The following is a 23,419-nucleotide window of genomic DNA, read 5'->3' as shown; positions in this document are numbered from 1 at the left end:
TACTCAGTGGCATACCGCCTGCTCAGAGGTGATCTGTGCCTGACGTATAAAGCCATGTCCAACCTGGAATTAATGAACATGCTGCACCTCAGAAAATCCAAATCCCATCGAGCTACGCGCTCAAGAGACTTGAACCTCAGCACTGAAATAAATAGGACATGCTGGAGGGACAGATTCATAACCCAGAGGCTCCCTTCACTCTGGAATAAAATCCCAGTCCAGGTTAGGCAGAGTCCCTCATTGACTCTCTTCAAGAGGAATCTTGATGAGTGGATGGGAGATCGTAGGTTTACCCCGGGTATCACTTCTGTGTCACTGTTAGACAGAGGCACAGTATACTAACCTCGAAAAAGGGCATAACAAAATTAATTTAAAATGGGTGGCGAAAGCCAAACACACTCTGGCTAGGCTTATAAATGCCCTTGGGCAGATAGCCTAGTATGAACCTATGAACCTAAAAGAGAGCATCACCCTTTGCTTGATTTTAAAAACTCATCTGATTCATACTAAATGATAAGTTTCTCTCACCACTAGATGCTAACCAGGGTTTCTGGGAAATGCATCTACATGAACCAAGCTCTACCCTGTGTATATTTAATAAGCTGCTAAGAAGGATCAGATTCCTTATACTCCTATTTGGTATTTTATCAGCACTAGAGTCATTCTAAAGAGCTGTTTTTCAATTATTTGAAGACTTGGAAGAGGTTATAAATGTAATCGATGGTCTATTAATCTGGAGATAGAACAAGAAAATTGATTGTTCCAACTCCTAAATAGACTAAGCATAGTTTCATACTAAATATAAGTAAATGTAAAATAACAGTGATAGTTTTTAAAGACATTGGTCATGTTCTTACTGCAAAAGTCTTTAACCTGATTCAAAAAAATATCTGAGCAATTCTGCAAATGCCAAGGTCAAGAAGATATGCAGACAGTGAGGTTTCTATGAATTATTCAGTAGTTTGCAACATGTCTGCACTTACTATACCAGTAATAAAGCTATCAGATGATGATGTAGTTTTAGAGTCAAGTTTTGATTAGGAAAATACATTTGAAATAGTAATTGTTAACACCAGTGAATGGATTGTGAGAAATTTAATGAATAAGTCTATATCAAAGATGTTCTGTTGGAAACATGCCATAGACCCTTGGAAAGCATATTGAGAAAGTTTTCTGTATAAGGTTCTTCAAAATTTCAGAAGATGTTACTTAATGTAGAGAAGTATGATCTGAAAGTGAAGCATGGACCAAAGAAGGAATTACACACAGCAGATACACTAAGTAGAGCATATTTACAATCAAACAATAAAGATGTGTTCGATAAAGAATAGGACATTCTTGGTGTAATACCGTAGTTATCAATGACAGAAGAAAAGTTAAAGAATTCCAGAGGTATACTGGTATTGGATTAGAAATGCAGCTACTCAAAGATGTTATAAAAAAGCATGGCAAACTATCATCAGTAATGAAAGAAATTCAGAACTATTTTCATTCAAGGAAGACATAAGTTCTGCCCAAGGCTTGATATGCAAAGTCTGACAACATAATCAGTCCCAGTTAATAGAGAAGACAAATGATTGAGAGGATGGACGAATTGTATATGGTAATAGTAAAGTGCAAAGAGAGAGAGAGAGAGACAACAACAGACATTGTGTTTTGGCTAGGAATATCATCTGAGATAAAACAAGTAGTGCATTGGTTCAATTAGAGAAGCTATGTATTTCATTGGGCTAATTCTAGGTTTCCTAAAGCAGTTACACTAAAGGAGATAACAAGTGGGAGCAATACACTGAATCTGTAGGAGATACTTGATGTTGTCATGTCTGAGAAGGATCTAAAATATACAAGTGAGAAATACAGAAGATTTGTGTGTGAGTTAAGATTCAGACGTATAATATCCAGTCAACACTATATGTGTATAAATGTAAATAGAAATGTAAATACTGTGTGTTCAACTGGAACTAAGTATAATCTGATGTAAACAAATGGAACTTTTCTGTGTTTCAGGGCAAATGGAAATTTTTTATAAATTCCTCAGTATCCCCTTGACTGCAGGCCTTGTAACTACTTATGAACTAGAGCAGTTATGGTGCAAGGGAAGGAAACTGATTGCAGTAAAAGGACATCATATGAGCCTTGTTCTTTGGATGTGATCCTTTGTTTTCTTAAAACTGACATCGTGTTTGTTATGTAGGTACAAATAAATTGGATAGCACACTCACTAACAATCTGCTATCCAAAACTCAACATGGATTCCACCCACACCATAGTGCAACCACTGCCCTTCTAAGCTTCACTAACTCTTCTCAGAAATGAAGGTGACCTGGTCTCATCAATCTTTCTGGACTTCTCAAAAGCATTTGACATGGTCTCATGCTCCAGACTGTTAAACACACTATCAGAATTTAAAACCAGCCATTCCACACTCACCTGGTTCCAGAGCTATCTGACTGGGACACAGTAAGCAGTCAAATTGGGTAACTCCCTCACCCACAGAGATTAAGGTATGAGTCACCTTGGGGGTCCTACAAGGATCCATTCTTGGCCCTCTTCTCTTTACATTATTCACTAATAGCCTACATACTGTCACTAATGAAGCAATGTTAATACAATATGCCTTAATTTGTGCAGCCCCAACACTCCATCTTCAGGAAATAACACAGCAAGACTTCTCTAAAGAAGAAACCTGGCTAACCAATACCCAGTTAATACTCAAGCCCAACAAAACAAAACTCATCCTGTTTCACCATACAAGATCCTCAGACCCTCTTTGCTATTCAAAATCCACACCCTTGATTAAAAGCGATGTGGCCAAACCAATGTCAGGTGATGTTTGGTGACTGAAGTAGAAGTAGAGGACTCTATATGATGGCTTTTCCAAATCCTTTATTGCTGTAATTCTCTGACCCAGTGGCAAACACAACCGTTATCATAATTAATTTTTAAATATATTTCATTTATTTTTTTTTGGTGCTGCTGCTCAACAACAAATATTGATACTATTTCTGTTGTTTAAGTTTTTTAACATAAATGATGATCAATATATATTCTTTATACATATTTATTATAGTGTAAATACTTTTTGATAATGTATTACTTGGTTGAAACAATATTTATTGTAAAACACTATTTTGTTAGGGGAAGTTGTTGTGATTGACATTGGAGTATTGTTTTGATTGGGGAAGTTGTATGATGTGCTTCAGAGGAATTAGTACATTAGGCTTATTGAATAGTTCTGATGAAGTATTTTATTATACACGACAAAAGCACAACTTTTTAAAAATAAATTATAAGATTTTCAGCTCTTGGAGTTTTGCAAACACTGCAGTCCTTGATCATACTGCACTGTAATACTGTCCTGTTAAGTACTATGTACACAATAAGCTTCATTCCAACAGCAGTCCTTGATCATGGAGCACTGTAATACTGTCCTAAGTACTGTGTACACAATAAGCTTCATTCCAACAGCAGTCCTTGATCATGCAGCACTGTAACTGGATAAAAGTTGGATAGGCCATGTGACTGGTCTGACAGTAACAGTCATTACTGTGTGTGGAAAAATAAACTATAACAACCTTAGATTTGGAAGTAAAGAAATACTACTTGATTACAACGATTTGAATATTTGATAGTATAATAGATAATCTAGGGACCGTTGTTGATGGTAAACTAAAGTTAAATCACAGTGCTGTCACTGTAGTTACAAAGGATTATGAAGCTGACCATTTGGTATTAAAGGTACATCTAATCACTCCAACAAAAGTTGTTGTTCCTCAACAACACCTTCTTGATGCTCTTCAGAGACAACAGTTCTTCAATAACTAAGAACTTTTGATGAATGAAAGACTGGATTTTACATGAGAAAATAATATCATCCCAACACATGGACCTCATCAGAATAATACATTTCATTCAAATCTCACACACACACACACATACACACACACACACACACACACACACACACACACACACACACACACGTATATATATATATATATATATATATATATATATATATATCATACAGCACATGACATGGCATTTGACACCACCTCCTTGTAACGTATTAGAGGTCACATTTTAAAAGAATATTTTATGTTAATCTAATCATTCAGTCCAGGTAAAACTTCTGCATTCAGCTCCAATTGCCAAATAAGTTCTTTCTCTTCCAAAATAGCCGGAAAATCCCCTCCCTGATTTATATGAACAACACCCAAAACAGAAAACACACATTTCTTAAAATCTGTTCACTTTATAGCATGTCTGTATAGAATATTATTTGCAGTCTTCTTTTTAATATCATACACATTTTCATAAATGCATTTTTTAACCAAAAACATCTTTAATTTCCATGTATGACATAGGCAATCATTTATATAAATGAAAATGAACCATAATGATACAATCCCAGTTGCAAGCATTATACCTTACAAACCATGCCAACACAACTGTAGCTGCAAACATTATACATTACTTGTAATATATCCAGTCATTGTCAGTCAGCCATTACATGGCACATTCAAATCCTGCCGTCTTTTAAACCTTGTTCATCCTCTGCATGTATTGATCCCACATTTCCCATTTCTTCCTATGTAATCTGCTCTTACCCTTTTTCAAAATCCCAGTTCCAGTTGTTTTATCCCTGTTACTATATTCACTGCTTTTAATAAAGTTGGTTTAGATTTTGATTTCCATTTTCTAGTAATTGCTTTTTTGGCAGCCATCATAATTAGACTCAGCAAGGCCTTGCTATGTCTAGGCAATTCTGACGCTGTATCATAGCTCAAAAAATAACTTCCCTAGTTAATCCAATTTGCTCATCCCACATCTAAAACAGTGCAGACTGCTGGGAATCTTTAACGTTTGACAACTCATTACACTCCCAGAAAATATGTTTCAATTTACCTCTTTCTTCCCCATCATACCTCCAACATTTGCTGTCTACCTGAGGAAAAATCTTGTGGAGCCTGCCTGGGGTATAAAAATACCTATTTAAACACTTCCAGGCAAAGATCCTAAATTTTCTAGATTTTGTTGCATATTTGGGAGATATACATATATCCCCCCCCCATTGTTTTTTGTGAATTGCTTATCCAGTCTCTCTTCCTAATCATTCCTAACCTCCTCTGATTGATTTTTATGGTTATCATGCACTATTTTGTATGCTCTACTAATTATTCCTGTCTTAATGGCAACTTCTGTTCTAGATTCTACTAAAACCTCTACCAGTGCTGGTCTTTCATTTAGGACCCCCCTGTTTCTTTCTCTTTACCTATACTTTGATATCAATCCTTGATGTGGAAGGCAGTCTCTTACCTGCAGTCCAAATAAGTTCTTGGCATCTTCCTGTTCTCTTACCTTTCCCTCTCTAGTTATTTATTTCCAATACCTTGGTCCATTTGCCATTTTTTCCAATATATTCCCACCCCCCTCTTGCCTATTGTCTGTACCCCAATTGCAGTCCTCCCTATCGACAGAATCTCCTTTCTGCATTCCCGTGTTGGCTTAGTTCTTAGAATACCTTTTGCTACTTTATGAATATAATATTCTGTATGATTATTGTTCTCCTTAAAGGTCTGCATCCAAAATCCCAGTCTCTCCCTGTTACTTGAACGTCCCCCCTGTTTCATCATTATCTCTTTCCAGTTTGAATAAGCTTATCCCACTTGACTCTTGCCATCTTCGCCTCTCATATAAAATCCTTCAGCTCTTTATTAATTACTATTTACAACTCCTCCTCTGTTTGATAAAAAATATGCCTGACCTTTGTACAAAACTAAAGGGACTAAAAACATTTTAACTACTTGTATCTTACTACTGATATCCATATAACAGAGCTTCCAATTCCTCAGCTTTTGTATTATCTTTTGTTTAATCTCTTCCCACATATCCTTAGCTGCCACATCAATATCATTTTTAATCTATACTCCTAAATTCTTCATTTTCTCATGTCCCCATAAGTATGGATATTGCTGAACCAATTTGTATGTGGATACATAGTTTACCACTATTGCTTTTGTTTTAGCTTCATTAATTTTGTATCCTGAAGAGGTTTGAAACTGTTTCAGTATGTTCCACAGCACTGTAATGTCCCTTTCTGGTTTTGTCAGGTACAAAATAATGTCATCTGCAAATAAAGCCAACTTTTCTTGATTACTATACCATAGGTTCATAGGTGTGTACTAGGCTAATGGCTCTAGGACCTTTGCAAGCCTAACCCATAGGATTGCCCTGGCATTGTGCCGCCCAACATTAGTTTCCAGTGCCTCTATTGAGCAAAGCCACTGAAGTGATTCCTGGGGTGAATTTTCTATTTCTCATCCACTCATCAAGATTTCTCTTGAAGAGGACCAGTGAAGTGCTCTGCTTGATGTGTATTGGAAGTCTATTCCAGAGCATGGGCAGTCTTTGGTTTAAGAACCTGTCCCTCCAGCATGTTCTGTTAACTGAAGTAATGAGGTTGAGGTCTCTGGAGCATGTGGTGTGGAAGGATTGGGATCTTTTTAGATGTAGCATATCTAACAAGGTTGGGTCAGACATGGCTTTGTAGGTCAAGCAGAGATTGCCTCTAAGTAGGCAATATGAGACAGAGAATAGCTGGAGTTTTTTGAGTCTGTCCATATAGGATATGTTTAAGACCCAGTATCCTCTTTGTGAGGTACTTTTGTGGTCTCTCCAGTTGTTATAGGTGTCTGGTGAGGTACATGCCAAATGGGGCATTGTACTCAATCATTGGTCTTATGAGGGAGGAGTATAGAGAGATGACCTCCTTCTTCCAGGATGCAAAACCCTTAGTAATGAGATGTGCTACATAGATGGATTTTCTGACCACAGTGGCTATGTGGTGGTCAAAGGAGAGGTTGCTATCAACCTGTGTTTCCAGATCTTTTATAATGTCTTCATTGTTTATTGGACTGCCATCGATGTGGTAATTCATGGGAACTGAACTTTTTCCAAAGGGGATGACAACTCATTTTTTGGCATTGAGTTTAAGGCCATGGTTTTGACACCAATTGTTGGTCTCAGTGAGGCCTTTTTGCAGGATGTCTGCATCACTTGGGAAGTTAATAATGGCTCCCAGGTTGCAATCATCTGCAAACTTGGTCAGCCAGTGGCCCTTTGTGTTGGCCTGGACTTCAAAGAAGTAGATGCCAAACAGTAGAGGACCCGGGACTGATCCCCGTGGGACTCCACTCGTGACTGGTTGGCAGTCTGACTTGGAGTAAGCTACTTTCATGCTGTGGGTTATATCTGTGAACCAGTTTGCCACTCACCTAGTGATATAGGGGTTGATGCCTAGTTTAGTGAGTCTATCTATGATTTCACAGTGGGGAATGGTATCAAAGGCCTTGGCCAGATTGAGGAAGGCTGTATGGACTACCTTGCCTTCATCCACAGCTCTGGTGACTGACTCGAAGATGTTGACCAGGTTGAGCAGACATGACCTGCCCTTCACAAAGCCAAATTAGGTGGGATCCAGAGTTTGGAGAATCCCTATATCCTTATTTATCAGGTCCATGATGATTCGCTCCATAGCCTTACATATCAGACTCATCAGGCTAATGGGGCGATAGTTCCGCGGGTCTGTAGTTCCTCCCCCTTTATGGAGAGGGATGACTGAGGCAGTGTGCCATTTGGTAGGGACAAAGCCTGAGGTGAGGCTGTGGCTGAACAGGGGACATAGGTGTGGTCCAAAACAGCAAACAAAGGCAGGTTCCACAAATGTAATACCAAAAGATTTTTATTAAAAGACAGAGCTTTCAGACAAAAAGTCCTTCTTCAGTGTTAGATAAAATTCTAGTCAGGATATCACGTCCTTTATACCTAAAGTAAATTAAAACACATTACACAGCCTACCTATCATAAATCAGACAATAAAATAATTAAGAGAAAAACAGTTGACGAGATTTCTCATCAAAGAATCTTAAAAAAATATGCTACACTTCAATAAGTCAGAAACTTTCTAAATTACTGACTACTACAAAACTTAATGAAACACATATTGCACTTACAAATGCCACCATATAAATACATATGAATTGAACTATATATTTTTTCTTTCTGTTCCATAAACAAGTATGTATAGTTAAACATATTTAATCAACATTTTATCAAAATTATTGTTAGATCTAATATGCTCTTAAACCAACTAAAATGTCATTACATTTATACGTATGTCTACCTGAGCATTTAATACAATACAAATTGTCAATATTTAAAAATAATAAACATTTATTTTACTTGTTGTTTTTTTCTTCAAAATAGATTTAATTGTAACTTGTTTGTTCAAACCAGGATGAGTGTTAGCATTTAAACGAATAATCCACTCATATTCCCTTGTATCCAATCTATTTACCATATCTCCACGACTAATGTTGGTAGTAAGAATGTTACATGTTTTTAAAGGTATCCCCAAAGGACAATATCTACGTGCTAGTAGGTTAAACACCCAAGATGAGGTATGCTGTAAACAAATGCAAGATATGACTGATGATCTTATAGAAAGAGGTTACGATTTAAAAGATTTGGATGTAGCCAGAAATGAAATAATGTCTATGAGACAGGGAGGGCAAAGCCCTATTTTTCTGACCAGGATGGTACTTATGCTACAAACTCCTTGTCCGATAATGGCTTAAGGTACTTAATGACCTTTAGTAGGACAAGTAAAAGCATAGATGAAGTTATTAGAAAAAACTGGTATATACTAAAAGCTATGCCAGGTTATGGTAAATGGATATAGACCATGTTTCACTTATAGAAATTGCAATAGTCTTAAAAAACGTTTATGCTATAAGGACGTTAAATAGAACAGAATCCATGTTATATAGTACAAAGGGTACTAATCCATGTTATAACTGTGTATGTTGTGCCAGCATACTCACAGTGACTGAATTTGTACATCCGTGTGTTGGGAAGAAATTTGAATTATGCTGTACAGCTACATGTAATACAAGTAATGTTATATATTTAGCCTTGTGCCAGCAATGTTCATGTTTTTATGTTGGCAAATCAACAAGAAGGCTAAGAGATAGAATTGTAGAACATAAATCAGAAATAAGAAGAAAAGTAGTTACAAATTGTTTAGCCCAACACATACAAGAGTTAGGTACGACACGTTCTTTCTCTTTTTGTGTAATAGATATTTTTACTACCAACATTAGACGTGGAGATATGGTAAATAGATTGGATACAAGAGAATATGAGTGGAGTATTCGTTCAAATGCTAACACTCATCCGGGTTTGAACAAACAAGTTGCAATTAAATCTATTTTGACGAAAAAAACAACAACAAGTAAAATAAATATTTATTATTTTTAAGTATTGACCATATGTATTGTATTAAATGCTCAGGTAGACATACATATAAATGTAATGACATTTTAGATGGTTTAAGAACATATTGGATTTAACAATAATTTTGATAAAATGTTGATTAAATATGTTTAACTATAAATACATGTTTATGGAATAGAAAGAAAAAATGTATAGCTAATTCATATGTATTTATATGGTGGCATTTGTAAGTGCAATATGTTTCTCATTAAGTTTTGTAGTTGTCAGTAATTTAGAAAGTTTCTGACTTATTGAAGTGTAACATATTTCTTTAAGATTCTTTGATGAGAAATCTATTCAACTGTTTTTCTCTTAATTATTTTATTAAGTGTGATTTATGATAGGTAGGCTGTGCCATCTGTTTTAATTTACTTTAGGTATAAAGGATGTGATATCCTGACTAGAATTTTATCTAACACTGAAGAAGGACTTTTTGTCTGAAAGCTCTGTGTTTTAATAAAAATCTTTTGGTATAGCATTTGTGGAACCTGCCTTTGTTTGCTCCTTTGGACTTCTTTTTTGCTGGTTCCACTTTATCTTTGGTTCACTATATATTTTCCTTGATTATTCACATAGATTTGGTGCCAGTTCATTTTTTAGTTCATGTAGAACACAGCCAGGGATATTGTCGGGCATACCTCTCAACCTGGAAATATCAAAAATCTGGACAAGGCCCATGAAAAATAGGTACAAATCTGTATGCTGATTAACATAAAATTTGTATACATAATTACACAACCCCGCCCGCTCCAATGAGATTGTGGGATACCAAATTTCAAACACATACTGAAGAACAGAACCAAAATACAGCACCAGAGTCTCCCTGCAGCCATTCCAATGTCCCATTACCTGGCTATTTCACCCCATTTACCATAAACACCAATGTGTGCATGCTGTTTTACTTCTATAGTGATTATTTGGATTTTATTTTTACATTTTTAGCACAATCCACAAACACTAATAGACAATATCTGCAAAACAAAGCAATACTGTCTCATAATGAAAATAGACTTGGCATTAAAACTTCTCTGCCCTTGCAACTCACATTCATTGACAGCATTGAAACCCACACCACATCCAAAGAAAATGCATCTGGCCAGTGGTGGATAAAGATTACCTTTGGGCTGTTTTCAAATCATAGGCCCCTTGCACACAAAACAATAAACATGCATGCGTTCTTTGCTACACCTTCCTGACTTTATTTAAATTATATTCCTTGTACAATACAGCACACTTGTTAGACTTAAGTTAGAGAGCATTTTAAATTTATTGTTTAAACATTTTTCCATTAGGCAATGAAGCAAAATACATGCACCAATAATGACAAAACTGCCCTATTCAGAGCATTTCCATGATAACAGTCTACTTCTGCACACAATATATATATATATATATATATATATATATATATATATATATATATATATATATATATAGTGGTTCAGCATTTATTACAGCTATCTGATGCACAATATATTGTGCCATGAATAAAAGTATAGCAGCAATTAAGTAAGTTATAACACTGTTTAACAAATCCATGTGCAAACAAAGAGACGAGAAAAAATATGAAAAGCCATCTGAGTAAGCAAGTGTAACAATATGTTATCTGCAGTTTACAACCATAATACATGTATTTATTATCCATCTAAATACCAAATAAATTCATTTGAAACAAAGTGAAATTAAGACGCAAAAGACAGAATCCTAATAATCGTTATGTAAACAGAAATTAAAAATGTACACAGCCATAAAGGATTTCATCTGATAATGGCTATTTATTCCTTCTTCAAAAGTATTCAAAGCCCCCAGTCACCATTGTCAATAGCTTTTGCATTAAAGTTTATTAGCTGTTAATGAAGCATGAGGAGTATTGTTTCAGTAACTCAGATTTAAAATCATGCCTGTTATGTGCCTGAATGGACAATAATGGAATTCATTACTGTATCACAAAACTGAATGCAAACCATTTGACACTATACAGTGAATTTTCTTTCACAATATTTATTCTAGATCCCTCTATAATGTTGTCTTTTAATTTCTTTGATGAATGGTAGTGTTAAGGATTTTTTTTAAGGTAAACGTATAGGGCTAAAGTTGGCACATATTACTAACACTTTCCTGCACTGTCTTATCAATACATGCTAACCCTAACCTTGACCCTGTCACTTGGCCTTAACACTAACCTTACACATTACCTTAACAAAAATTTCTGTAACACTACCACCAAACAAGACAGACTCAGTTGCACACACCAACATATACATACATACACAATTAAGTACATCCCCTTAATTTAACCTTTACTATAATCCTAAAATACACACACACACACACACACACACACACACACACACACACACACACACACACACACACATACAACATCTATCCCCTCCCCAACCAATACACCATCCATAATCTACAAATACTTGCATGCAGACATACTCATCTATGCCTACACACACACCACACTCTTCAGCTCCATTCTATGGTACCTTCTGTCTGCTCGCTCTGCAGTTAAACGGCAACAGACACGCAGCTTTCAGCTCTGCAGTTGTAATCCTGTCCGGACGGTAGATAGTGCAGCAGTATTCATTAATTTAGCTTAAACGTAAATGTATTATCGTACCATTTACGAGTCGGACTTGGCTTAAAAAGTAGACACGTGGCTTAGATATCCTATGCTCTGCCCGAATGGCAGTCCAGCATTCAAACAGACATGTGGCATGCTGACGGAGCTGACATCATCGCGCATGTGATGATGTCAGCTCCGAAAGTGCGAAAAACAAAACAAAATAGATGGAAAAATCGGAAATAATGGGGTGCCACTCGGGAATTGTGGCACCCCATTATTGGGACCCCAAAACTCGGTAAAACCCGAGTAATTCGGGACGTTTGGGAGGTATGTTGTTGGGTCCCATGGATGCTGTATTCTTGGCCTTGGACAGTGCAGTTTTAACTTGCACAGCAGTAATATTGGGTGTCTGGCATTCTTTTGGTGTTGTGATTGGTCCTTTAGGGGGGAGACAGGAGTAAAGTTGGCACTGAACCTATCAGCCAGTATACTGGCAATATCTTTTGGCTCGGTATAAGAGGTACCGTTGTGCAGTAGCTCAGAGCAAACCTCGGTATTGCCGTGGAGATTCTTGTGACGGTCTTTAGTATCTGTTGCAATCTTGTTTTCGTAGCTAGCTTTAGAGGATTTGATAAGGGATCTCAACTTTTTGTTGAGTCTAATAAGGGAGTTTTTCCAGTCTTGGGACTTCACCTTTTTCTGCAACAGTTTCTTTCTCCTGCTATAGAGTTTGTTTATGGCAGGGGACCACCAGATTGACTTCCTTTTTTTGGAGCAGAGCGTCTTGGTTCTGTGTGGTATGGCCAGTTCCATGCATTTGCACGTGCGCGATGATGTCAGCTCCGTCAGCATGCCACATGTCTGTTTGAATGCTGGACTGCCATTTGGGCAGAGCATAGGATATCTAAGCCACGCGTCTACTTTTTAAGCCAAGTCCGACTCGTAAACGGTACAATAATACAATTACGTTGTACAATGCATTGTTGTATGATTCAGCAGTCATGCACCCATTCTCCATCTGCATGGGTGTTGTGAAGTTAGCCACCTTTGGTTTTAGGAGTCCAAAGTTAGCTTTGAAGAAGTTTTTCACGGTGGTTGCCTTAGCAGGGGGTGTGGGTGGGATGTGGATATCCATGGTGATTAGCTTGTGGTCAGATCTATCCAAGGAGGAGTTGACTGTTGGTGTAGAGCAATGGTTGCCCATGTTAGTGATAACCAAGTCAAGGATTTTGCTCCCTCTATTGGGGGTAAGAATGAGCTGGTCCAGGGCATTGCAATTAATGAAGTTATCAGTTATATCATTGAATTTCTGAGTTCCCTTATTTTCTTTGCCAATGGTTCTAAATAAAATTAAAATAACAAAGGGGAGAGAGGACACCCCTGGCTGGTTCCTCTGCTCAAGCAAAGATTATCAGAAAGGATCCCACCCACTTTAATTTTCACCTCTGATCCCTCATATATCATCCTAATCAACCTTATAATTTTATCGTGGAATGCAAATGCTGCATTGCTCTGCTCATAAAGTTCCAGTTTAGTCTGTCAAATGCTTTTTCTGCATCAAGACCTACTATCAACAGTGGTATTTTCTTACATTCTGCTTCCCTCTGGATCATTAGTATTCTGTTAATATTGTCAAATGTCTGCCTCCCCTCCACAAAACCACATTGATCCATATCTATCAATTCTGGCATCAATTTTGCCATTCTTTTAGCAATTGTAGACATGAACACTTTATAATCATGGTTTAATATTGAAATGGGCCTGTATGAAGCTGGATATGATGGATCTTTACTCTCTTTAGGTATTACAGCTACCGCTGCTTTCTTCCAGGATGTTGGTACTTCTCCTCCTCTTAAAATATTGTTAAACAAAACCTTCCAGATCTTTATCAGTTTTTCCCCTCCTAGCTTCCAAGCTTCCACAGAAATACCATCTATCCCTGGGACTTTCCTGTAGATTGTTTATACATCACCATTTTTATGTCATCTTCTCCTATTCTGTTAGTAATTGAGCTTCCCCTACCTCTAACCTTGACATATTTAATTTTACCATAAACATTTAAATTTGTACATTTTCTTGATTTCTATATTTCTCTGCTTTATTCAGACATTCATAGAATTTTCAAAATATTTCTAATACTTCTACAGGATGTCTTGTTATCTTCCTTGATAAATGCATTTGTTTAAACCTCTGGTGATCTTCCCTACATAATAACAATTGCATGTTAAATGGGTTTTTATATGTAAAATAAACATGCTTCTACAATTAAAATATTCCTTTACCAAAATTACTGCCTTGTAATTTTCCACAGTTATGTATGGAACTTCAGAAATATATCTGTAATATCACATTTAAACATGACTTTTGGATTGTTTTTGAAAAGAGTACCGCTATTTTTCACTTCTAATAATAATATCAAATTCTTAGCTTTCTTGAGGTTCCATTCCTATTATCTGTACCAATTTCATATCTCCAGTGATAACTTTCTAGTCAGCCTTAACAATCTTTTTATTGTACCAGTAGCGACACTATCTTGGGCATTCAGAAAGAATCCTAGTGCTGGAGGTAGAAGTTGTGGTAAAAAGGGTCTGTTTATACAGTGTGTAGATTTGTGATTTGAAGACATCAATATTAAAATTAATATAATAATAATAATAAACAGTAATAATATAATACTAATTTAATAATATTAAATCCATACAATTAATATTAAAATTAGCTGCAATGAGGAAAAACCTCATTATTGACTAATTTGCATATCACTGAATTGCCTTTGACTATGGTTAGAACTAATAAGCACTTTCCTGCAATACTTAACACTGGGAAGCATGTATCATATTGGCACAGGCACCCACCCTTATTCACCCTCCCAGAAACATACATTCAAACACACACAAAACTTACCTGCCTCTGAGTTGTCAGAATGTCCCCAGTAACTCCTTTACCTTTTCTGGCTCTGCCCCTCATAAATCATGGATCATTACCCTCATTCAGTAATGTATGACTTTATTTTCATTCTTATTACTGTTCGTAAGGTGCACCATTATGGTAGACCTGTTGGTCTATTATTTTTTTAATTCAGTCCCTTTAATAGTTTAAATATTCTCCCTGGTGTCATTTAGAGCTCCTCCCAGCTTTGTGCTAAATTATTCATTGACAGTGGCACACTCTCGGCTATTCTTTCCCTTAGGTACTCTTTCCCTGTACTACACAGATTATTGTAATCAGTGAATCATGCCAGTCATTAGAGTTTCACACTGTTTCTTGATATTTAAAAAAAATTGTCTATCCTAACTCATTAGTTACTATGGGAAATTTGGCAATGGCATTAGCCTCTTTTCAATAGGTGATATGAGATCTTTTATTTATTTTGCTTCATACACATGGAGTTTTGACTAGAGGCATGCAAATAAGTATTAATAAAATTTTCTTTCCTAAAAACTTCTATCAGTAATGATCTGGTATACTTTAGTAAAACATCTAAAAATGAAATTTTATGTTTATCAGTTTTGTAAGTAAAGGGTAAAAAAATATATTTCAGTTTTGACCATGTCCCCTTCAAAGTTAAAACTTAAATTATCCCCTTCCTATGCAAAACATTAATTGTCTATAAAGTGACAACAGAAATACACATCTCCATGATAAGGTGTGTGAAGCTAAGGAAAACATTTGCAAAAGTGGGTGCACATACAGCACCCATTGCCACATCCAAATTTTGTATGCAAATCTCTTTCAAAAAGTAAATAGTTGTTTTTTTTTCAAAATAATATCCAAAAAAACCCCACACATGATATAAAAATGAATTCATTTCATAAAATAGTATATGAAGATAAGTGTTCCCTAGTCCATTCAAAACCTAAGCATTGTGGAGTACATGTATATAAAGATTTAATATCCACAGTTGCCAAAATAATTTGAGACTATTTCACTTTAATATTGGATAATTTTTGCAAGAAATTCCAAGAATAACTTGTATATGACCTTGGTTGCATGCCACATCTTTTATATCATAGTCAAATATAGCAAGAGGCTCTTTTTAAATACAGCAGCAGAAATAATGAATTGAAAAGTGGGATTAATTTATCTGTGCATTTTAAGACTGACAAAAAACGCTCCAACTTTTGGATATTTGACCTGTAAAAAATATAATTATCTATATCTAGTCTCCCTGTAGCAAATGTATCTAACAAAATAGAATCAATAGTATTGTAAGATGTGCTTAATTCATTCACAGAAACTTCTTCATAAGTGGCATTGTACTTAACTGAGGAGGCACTTAAATTAGCTTGGTCCATTAGCACCAGACCTCCCCCTTTGTCTGGTTTAATAATTATTAGAGTTCTGTCTTTTCTCAAAGCATCCGACGCCATCTAAATCTTTCATATTCAAATGATAAAATGCCAGTTTTTTTGATAATGCCTCTCCAATCTCTTTGGAGAGTATTTTTTAAACATGACAAAAGTGTAATGTAAATAGATATATTAAGAACATTTCTTTTTCATGCCACTTTTGTCACCTTCACTGTTGACTATTCTTTTCTTAAAATATTGTAAATTTAACATTCTACCAAGTGTCTTAACTGAATTAAGGGCTTAACTATATTTGCCCTTGCTGTTGGGGCAAATGTACAGCCCTTAGATAACAGATCTACAACATCTCTAGATATAATTTTTTTAGGTAGGTTGTAAATGGGAAACTTATAATCATTAAAATGTCCAAATGATGTTTTAATGGTGACAACATCCAATGCTTCTTCTGCCTCCATATAACAGAGTATAATGTGCTGTTTTTCATTCATCAGAAGTTCTTAGTTATTAAAATTGCTGTTCTCCCATAGCATATCGAGCCTTCCAATTTTTAGAGCATAATAAAGGATGTAACTGATTTAGGTAAAATCTTAGGCAAATTTTTAATAAATACAAAGAACAAGCTAACACTTCATGTTACACAAACCTTGATATGTACTTTAGTAGGTTGGTTTGTTGATACTGTGAAAGTACCATGACATGCAGTATGTACGTGTCTCTGCATTACCGTCCACATGTCAAAATTGATATATTCAGTGGTATTCATTAAACTGGGTCTACTTGCATTATGATCTGTACCATCTTTGCAGAAATCAGCATGTTACTGTTTGTACTGCACATTCTGAGTTATATATTTACTTACCTGTGTCATGGGATATTTATTTCTATTTGTTAACCAGACAGGTGGACTGGTCTGTTGACCCCTTTCAGCATCTGGCTGGCATTTCTTACAGACTGTCTCTAAAAGTGATAGACAATTTATACAACTATGAAAATCTGCTTTAAATGGCTGTGGTATGATCAACAAATAGTTATGAAAGAAAGTGTGTCTGCAGTGGCAGGGACTTTGCTCTAACAATTTGGCTTGTAGACTATGGATAAAAATATGTTAATAGCATTAGAGATATTTCAAAAAATATAATGTAAAGCTTTACATAACATTAGACAGCTACTTTAAAATGAAATAGTTCCTGTAATTCTGAAATTTTCTTACGCTGTTGTATTATATTTGGAGTTTGATATCTAACAATCTGTGTTCTCTTGAAATTGCCAGTACTGTGCAAATAGATCTTTGTTTATTTAAGTAAATAGATATAAACTGACTATGAAATGTCTTATTTAAATGGCTCTCCTTTGAGTTTGAATAAAGTACCAGAATGAATTTCATGCACAAATAAATATTATAGGTGCTGTTTTGGGGTACTTTAAATAACACATTGTATCCCACAAGGCTCACAAGCAAATTTTTGTCCAGGTGGAGAAAACAAACTGAAATATGATTATTAGCTTAGCCATCTTCTCTGGACGAATAGATATTTCAGTACAAGAAGGCAGAGTATACTGAGAACTGTCTGGGGAAATATAAGATGTACAAGGCGAGCCTTGTTTCAAAACAACCAGAACATTCAGCTGCTCTGTAGTGTAAATAGACTGATGCTTACACTGACAGTTAATGGGAAAAGTGCTGTAAATATAAGAAGATAAGTCCCAAGCTACAGGAAAGATAATTAATACATTCTAAAAGGCATGGCTTAAGATAATCACATTGCACATATCAGTCTCCACCACTTTTCTAATCACTGCTATGTAATATTTCATATAAAGGAGTGCAGCAGAGCTAAAAGGTAACTAAGGTGAACTTACCCGTAAAATGTCATACGCAGGAAACCAATCCTTTCCCCAAGCTTCGTTATTGCTCCCACTTCTGCAGGAGCTCCTTTGAGGAGTACAACACCAACCCTTCGAAGAGCTTCTAGCCACTTGTATGCAGCTTTGTCACTTTTGAGAACATCTTCATAGCTGATGGTGGGAATCTTCAGGTCTGATTTCCAATACATAAAATCTGAATTAAAGAAAAAAAGTTTGCCTTATGGTGGAAGCACAGGTCATTTTAAGTATAATCTGTTTCTACCTAACTTATAACACTTCCTTACAAGATAAAGACATTTAGCTGTACAAAATGCTAAGCTCCAACAAGCCAGGTATGTGCTTAATGAATAAATATTTTTTATGTTAAACTAGCACATGCCCTTGTGGTTCTGATTTCACCTTTGAAAATAATTTCCAGATTATTCTTTTAGCAGCATACTGGTTCCAAAGCTTAACAGCTATGAAACATAACTGAGAGAAATTCAGCTTTGAACATGCACATTATGAAAGATAACCGGGAGAAATTCAGCTTTTAACCTGTACTTTGTATTATTAATATGGAGACTGTCACAACCTTTGTAAATGTAATTAAATGAATAATATGAGTACCGTATTGCCACCTTGAACTAAATGTCAAAACTGATGTTGTTTAGAACAGTTTATCATTTTCCCAACCTAACATTGCTGACTTAATTCAACTTTTTACCAATTTTAAACAGCTAAGTAGATTCTGGTGTACTCCTCTTCTGATAAATTCCATAGTTAATGTTGCTGACTATACCTCTGCCTTTTACTTTAACTTAAATAGTTGTATTGGTGGTACCCAAATATAATGAGACATTTAAAAACAAACCTCTATAATAGATTACCCATATAGATGAATTATATAACATGTGAAGGAAATTAGATGATGCTTATAAGAAGTTTCATTCTACCTACCATAAGAGCACACTTAAGCAAACTATTAAAGACCTTAAGGGAACAACTAGGAAACTCAAAGCTGAAAGCTGAAAACAAACATAATTAGGCTACTGTCCCCAGGTTCCGAGCATCTCCTGTCAGTGTGCTCTACATTTCCGCTACACTCTGCTGTTCATAGTGAAGCCAACCCTACAGAAGCCCTGACCTGTCTCAAAGCGAACAGGTTCACTTCCACAACTCAGGAATCCAAAACTGCAATGAGAGATTTCTCTACAGTCTAATTTTCCCCTACATTCTGCTGCTCATAGTGAAACCAACCCTACAGAAGCCCTGACCTGTCTCAAACCAAACGGCTTCACCTCTGCAACTTGGGAATCCAAAACTGTAATGAGAAATTTCTCTACAGTCTAATGTATGTACCTTTATCCTCCTGTAATAAATAGATTTGGGAGCATGCTGCTAGAGTTCCTTGGTCACCTCTGTAGTGTTGTGTAATCACGTCCTACCATGCCCACAGGGAAATTGATCTCCTCCCTTGTTCCTGTTGCCCACGGCTATGCCTACTTTCCAAAACCTACCCCCACTAGATCTTCCTAAGGAACTGCATAGACTTATCCTGCTCACCAAGCTATCTCTTAAGCCTGTGCTTTGGGTGTCGGAGTTTCCCCGCCCTCCCTCCCTCAGCACTGTTTTTACCTTAGTTGTTAGCTTACTTACTGACCATACTTTTACTTACCTTAGTCACTCTGTTTGGAGATTTTCTTTTCCTGTTTTTAGCTACTAATGGCTTTCCAGGGACTGGGTACATAGACTTTTCTGCACATTACATCACTCCTTCCTTTGGAGACTGCCTCTCCCCTATCCCATGTGACCTTTCCTCCATTCGAAGTTTACTTTAGCCCTTGGGAACCCTGGGTGCTATTTTTAAATACTACTGCCCCCAGGTACCGAGCGTCTACTATCAGTGTGTTCTACAGTAAGTTACTTCATGTTTATTTTAGTTGTTTTTCATGTACTTTCTGACAATATACTTATGACTATTATCTCTGCTAGACATTTGGAATATGTATCTCACTATTTCTAGTTTAGTACAGTCAGTTTTTATGTCCAATATGCCAAGATAGAAGTGTTTGTATTTTATTGCAATTACACTGCAGCTTTTATTGTAACATGCTTTATTGAAGCGAGCATAGTGTGGTAGTGCTTGATAATGACAGAGACATAGCTTTATGTTTATATATGATGCTCACAAGTTATTTTTGATATTTATGGTTACTCGTAATACATGCTCACATACTGTGATATACTACTGCATTGTTTAAACTGTGATAGGAGCATATTCCTGTTATTAAGCATCAAACCACACTATGGAAAGTGCTATTTATGCTGTTTATCTTCTGGTGTTTCTCTCATGTGTGTAATTCACATGCATACAGCATTTACTCTGTATTTGCTGCTCTTTATTATTTATTGTTTTATCGAACTTAGTGCAGCTGCATTTATAGTGTTTTAACTCTCTCTTGTTAGGTTCTTTACACATAATTCTCTATGCGTCTTACAATAATGCATGTCAGATGGTAATAAGGGCCCTCATGTGGAAGTTCTAGTGCTCATTACATCCCATTACTGTTGTATTGTTGCTTTGCATATCAGTTGTATGTATTTGATGCGACTTTTCATACCAAGTGTATGTACTGTTTTTAGCAATCACTGTGGAGCCCTATAGCTGCTTTTAGGCATCTCTATTTAATATTTTGTAAAATGAATCATCTTTCACCCTATTCCTTTCTATTTATCTCTCTCTAGTTTCCCCTACACTCTGCTGCACATAGTGAAGCCAAACCTACAGAAGCCCTGACCTGTCTCGAAGTGAATGTGTTCACCTCCGCAACTCGGGAATCCAAAACTGCAATGAGAAATTTCTCTACAGTCTAATGTATGTGATAATGTCCACTGTTATTTACTATAAATAACCTTTCTTCTCCTGTAATAAATACATTTGGGAGCACACTGCTAGAGTTCCTCGGTCACCTCTGTAGTGTTGCGTTATCTTTTCCTACCATACCTGCAGGGAAATTGATCTCCCCCCTTGCTCCTGTTGCCCACACCTATGCCTAGTGTCTAAACAGCCCTACCTTGCATAAATTACACTAAAACGACCCCACTAGAATTTTGCTAAGGAACTGTATAGACTTATCCTGCTCACCAAGCTATCTCTTAAGCCTGTACTTTGGGTGTTGGAGTTTCCCCACCCTCCCTCCCTCCCCTGGCACTGTTTTTCCCTTAGTTTTTAGCTTACTTACTGACCATACTTTTACTTACCTTAGACACTCTGTTTGGAGATTGTTTTCTTTTCCTGTTTTTAGCCACTAAAGGCTTTCTTGGGACTGGGCGTAACCTGCTCTGTGCTCACTCCACTCCCCTACCCTATCCCCATTCCCACCCACCTCCTCTTCAATTACCTTTATACCTATCCACTGCCCCTCCCTTTCCTGTCTAACAACCCCATATACTATCAATCACATCCTTCTACTTACTGCACCTTAATTCTACTATTACTGGTGTCCTCCCCCACTCCACACTAATCATATAATGTCTACATCCTAGGATAAAACATTCAGCCAGATTCGTTTTGCCTTCCAGGTGCCACCTTTTTCATCTCCATTAACTAGAGTACCAGTACCACTTCCTAACATGGGCCATACCCTACAACCCTATGATACCATAATCACCCTTATCATCACTCTTTCCTTTCTTTCCAATTCCACCTCTTTCCCTTCTAATTCCCATTCCCTAACAAAATTATCTCCCATGTTACCTAATGCACCCCCATCTAATAACAACAATTGTTCTGACATCTCCCCCGCATTATTCAACTACTATATTTGTCACTTAGCAAAGTTAAGCTTCTTTGTTACCACAATCAAACTAAAGCTAACTTACAATTCCCCTCTTAGGCCTCTCTCCTTAACATCTGTCTATCCTTACATATCATTACCAGGCCCTATCTCTATGTGGAGACATTCACCCAAATCCTGGACCGATTACCTGTTCAATCCACAACCTTTCCTCCAGTACCAGAAACCTTTGCATAACTACATTTAATGTACATAGTATCTGTAATAAAACCACAGACTTCCATACCTGGCTCTCTCACTACTTCCCAGATATAATAGCAGTCACTGAGACCTGGTTAAAACCTCACATATCAAACACTGAAATAATTCCTCCAGGACATAATATCTTTAGAAATAACCAGCTCCACAAAAAGGTGGAGGCATGGCATTAATCTACCATGATACTTTAACTGTTACTCTATATACCAAACTCATACCAGCATTTGGAAATATGGAACTATTGCTAGTAAATCTTCATATTAACAGCAGAAAACAACTATGCAATGCAGTACTTTATATTCCCCCTGGTCAAAACATACCTATCCTGGTCAACCCTTAACATATCAAGCAAAAACATCATTCTTGGTAAAACCAACATAAACTGGCAAACTCTCATTACCGGCTTTCCACTAAACAGTATAAATTTACACAAGTTTACTCAACTCATCTCAGATCCCACATGTTGAAAGAATAAAGAAATTGAATCAACCCTAGACTGGATACTCGTCTCACACCCTCAAAAATTCACCATGGCAGGAACCCTTCCTAATACGTTTAGTTACCAACTCCCTTCATATACCCACAGAACCTAAACACAAATAAACAAACTGCCATCTCTAAGAACAACTAGGAATCGTACCTATTTCAATCAAAAAATATTTCTAGATACCCTCCAAAGCCACAACTGGTATCCTACCAAAATTCTCCCACTAGATGAAGCAGTTAACTACTTCAACAAAATCTTTCTTGACACACTAAACAATCTTGCCCCCACACGTAACAAAAGAATTAAGCTTAACCATGCTCCCCGGCTAACAAAACAAACTAAACAGTTGCTTACTTCTAGGGATAAAACCTGGAAAGAATGGCTTAGAAATAAAACCTCACAAAACAAACTCAAATATAAGCAACTGTGCAATAATGCCAAAAAGCAGGTCATCAATGATAAAAGAAGCTAGTTCTCCACTAAACTTTCAAACCAACAAAAGAGCCCCAATATATTCTGGAACTCTGTTTCCTCTCTCAGAAATCCTGGTACTCAACACAACCCTATCCCTTCTCCTGACAAAGACCCACAAGAAATTGCCTAAGCTTTCAAAACACACGTTATTGAAACCATCTAAAAACTTGTAAACAACTTCTATGAGAACAACAATAACTGCTCTAACCCTCTCTCAAATCTCAACTCTCTCCTCAAAAATTGCCAGTCAAAAAATACCCCTTCTATTTCTCCATTTACCATACAGACTGTACCCACCTCACTAATACGCAATCTTTTGTCAAAACTTAAGCCA

General features: G+C 36.5%; 1 protein-coding gene across 1 annotated transcript in view; it reads right to left on the bottom strand.

Moving 5' to 3' along the window:
• Positions 1–23,419, bottom strand: part of BBOX1 (gamma-butyrobetaine hydroxylase 1) — a 1,172,734-nt gene that overhangs the window by 316,869 nt on the left and 832,446 nt on the right. Inside the window, exon 4 of the mRNA XM_044058954.1 lies at positions 18,082–18,280. Coding sequence (XP_043914889.1) covers positions 18,082–18,280 — 199 coding nt within the window. The remainder of the gene's footprint in view (positions 1–18,081; positions 18,281–23,419) is intronic.

The sequence above is a fragment of the Protopterus annectens genome, chromosome 17.part0 (assembly GCF_019279795.1).
Source record: "Protopterus annectens isolate FY-2018-M chromosome 17.part0, PAN1.0, whole genome shotgun sequence".
Lineage (NCBI taxonomy): Eukaryota > Metazoa > Chordata > Ceratodontiformes > Protopteridae > Protopterus > Protopterus annectens.
This window is presented reverse-complemented; position numbering and strand designations above follow the sequence as displayed.